This window comes from Oncorhynchus keta, chromosome 12 (genome assembly GCF_023373465.1).
Source record: "Oncorhynchus keta strain PuntledgeMale-10-30-2019 chromosome 12, Oket_V2, whole genome shotgun sequence".
Lineage (NCBI taxonomy): Eukaryota > Metazoa > Chordata > Actinopteri > Salmoniformes > Salmonidae > Oncorhynchus > Oncorhynchus keta.
In genome coordinates this window covers 51,562,024-51,564,181 of record NC_068432.1, presented here as the reverse complement: position 1 = coordinate 51,564,181, position 2,158 = coordinate 51,562,024, and the positions used below count along the sequence as shown (strand labels likewise).

General features: G+C 54.8%; 1 protein-coding gene across 1 annotated transcript; it reads left to right on the top strand.

The window, feature by feature from the left end:
* The first annotated feature begins 782 nt into the window (after window positions 1–782).
* On the top strand, window positions 783–1,355 carry LOC127906523 (uncharacterized). Its single transcript, XM_052458746.1, has one exon. The coding sequence runs from the start codon at window positions 783–785 to the stop codon at window positions 1,353–1,355; it is 573 nt and encodes a 190-aa protein (XP_052314706.1).
* Window positions 1,356–2,158: the final 803 nt, after the last annotated feature.

Here is a 2,158-nt window from a genome sequence, read left to right as displayed (position 1 = left end):
CTGTCTTTCATCATGGCTTACTCCTCCTGAACTGTTCCTGTCTTTCATCATGGCTTACTCCTCCTGAGCTGTTCCTGTCTTTCATCATGGCTTACTCCTCCTGAACTGTTCATGTCTTTCATCATGGCTTACTCCACCTGAACTGTTCCTGTCTTTCATCATGGCTTACTCCTCCTGAACTGTCTTTCATCATGGCTTACTCCTCCTGAGCTGTTCATGTCTGTCATCATGGCTTACTCCACCTGAACTGTTATCTGTATTTGCTACTGCTTCTCTACCGACGGACGGCCGGATGGATAGGCAGACAGATGCTTAGCATACTTCTCCTTTGTCCTCAGTCGTTCCAGCATTGAGTAACATCACGTAACGTGCCCTGTTCTACACCTACTTATTGAACACTCTATGGGTTCAACTTTGTGATTTTTACGTGTAATTAACCACATGTGGTTTTCTTACGGCATGCCCTAATGAACACTACCCTGGTACTATGTGTAATTAACCACATGTGATACCTACCAGGGTAGTGTTCATTAGGGCACGCCGTAAGAAAACATATTTCAACAGACAAAGAAAATGAGCGTTTTCTTATTGGAGTTCAGAGTGCCTCTCTGCTTCGTGACGTGCCTACTGAACACTACCCCCAAAGTCAAATGTATGAGAGTTGAGGTTTGTATTTAGATGTGTGGAAAATAAAGTGTATTAAGATGTGAGGAGGTGCCTCGTTATTGTTTGGGGGGGGGGTGAGGAGGTGCCTCGTTATTGTTTGGGGGGGTTGTGAGGAGATGCCTCATTATCATTTGGAGGGGGGTTGTGAGGAGATGCCCCATCTTCTCAGCCCCCCATCTTCTCAGCCCCCCATCCTCTCAGCCCCCCATCCTCTCAGCCCCCCCATCCTCTCAGCCCCCCCCATCTTCTCAGCCCCCATCCTCTCAGCCCCCCATCCTCTCAGCCCCCCATCCTCTCAGCCCCCCCATCTTCTCAGCCCCCATCCTCTCAGCCCCCATCCTCAGCCCCCCATCTTCTCAGCCCCCATCCTCTCAGCCCCCATCCTCTCAGCCCCCCATCTTCTCAGCCCCCCATCCTCTCAGCCCCCATCCTCTCAGCCCCCATCTTCTCAGCCCCCATCCTCTCAGCCCCCCATCCTCTCACCCCCATCTTCTCACCCTACCATCTTCTCAGCCCCCATCCTCTCAGCCCCCATCCTCTCAGCCCCCAATCTTCTCAGCCCCCATCCTCTCAGCCCCCAGCTTCAGCCCCCATCCTCTCAGCAGCCCCATCTTCTCAGCCCCCCCATCCTCTCAGCCCCCCCATCCTCTACCCATGGCGTCCCAATCACTTTGACTGCTGTTGATTAAGCCGAGAGAGATTGGATGTCCAGGACCCAATAACCCTGGAGAGAGAGTTCAGGGCCTGTGCTCTCCTCCCCGACCAGCCAGGCTGGATGGGGGGAGGGGGATGAGCTGTTAGAGGGAGGAGGAGGGGTGGGGAGGAGAGAGGGAAGGAGGGAGGATGGGTGGGGAGGAGAGAGAGAGGGAAGGGAGGAGGGGTGGGGAGGAGAGAGAGAGGGAGGGAGGGGGAGGAGAGAGGGAGGGACGGGGGGGTGAGAGAGTTCAGGGCCTGTGCTCTCCTCCCCGACCAGCCAGGCTGGATGGGGGGGTGAGCTGTTAGAGGGAGGAGGAGGAGGAGGGGGGTTTGGGGAAGTGTGAGATTCGGCTCGGACAGCAGGAGCGTCCTGGTAATTGAAAAGCTGGGGACGTTGGCGCTCTGCTGGAACTCGGCTGGCGCTCTCCACCGTGTGACCTCTAATTGAGAGTCCTCCCATTGATTTCTTCAGCGTGAGAGAGACAAAGATTGAGGTAGGAGGGAGAAGCGGAGAGGAGTGTGTGTCGGGGGGGGTGGGGGAGGAAGTGTGTGTGTGTGGTGTGTGTGTGCATGTGTGTGTGTGCATGTGTGTGTGTGCATGTGTGTGTGTTCAGCAGCAGGGTACTAAGAGGTGAGGAGGAATTAAATGAGTGTACCGGCCAGGGTGGATTGACTGTAGGTGGGATTGGAGAAAACGGGTTGGTGGACCTGGACGAGTAGCGGAGGAAAGGGAACGAGAGAGGAAAGGGAACGAGAGAGGAGGAGATGAGATTAGGAATAATAAGAATTGGGATCA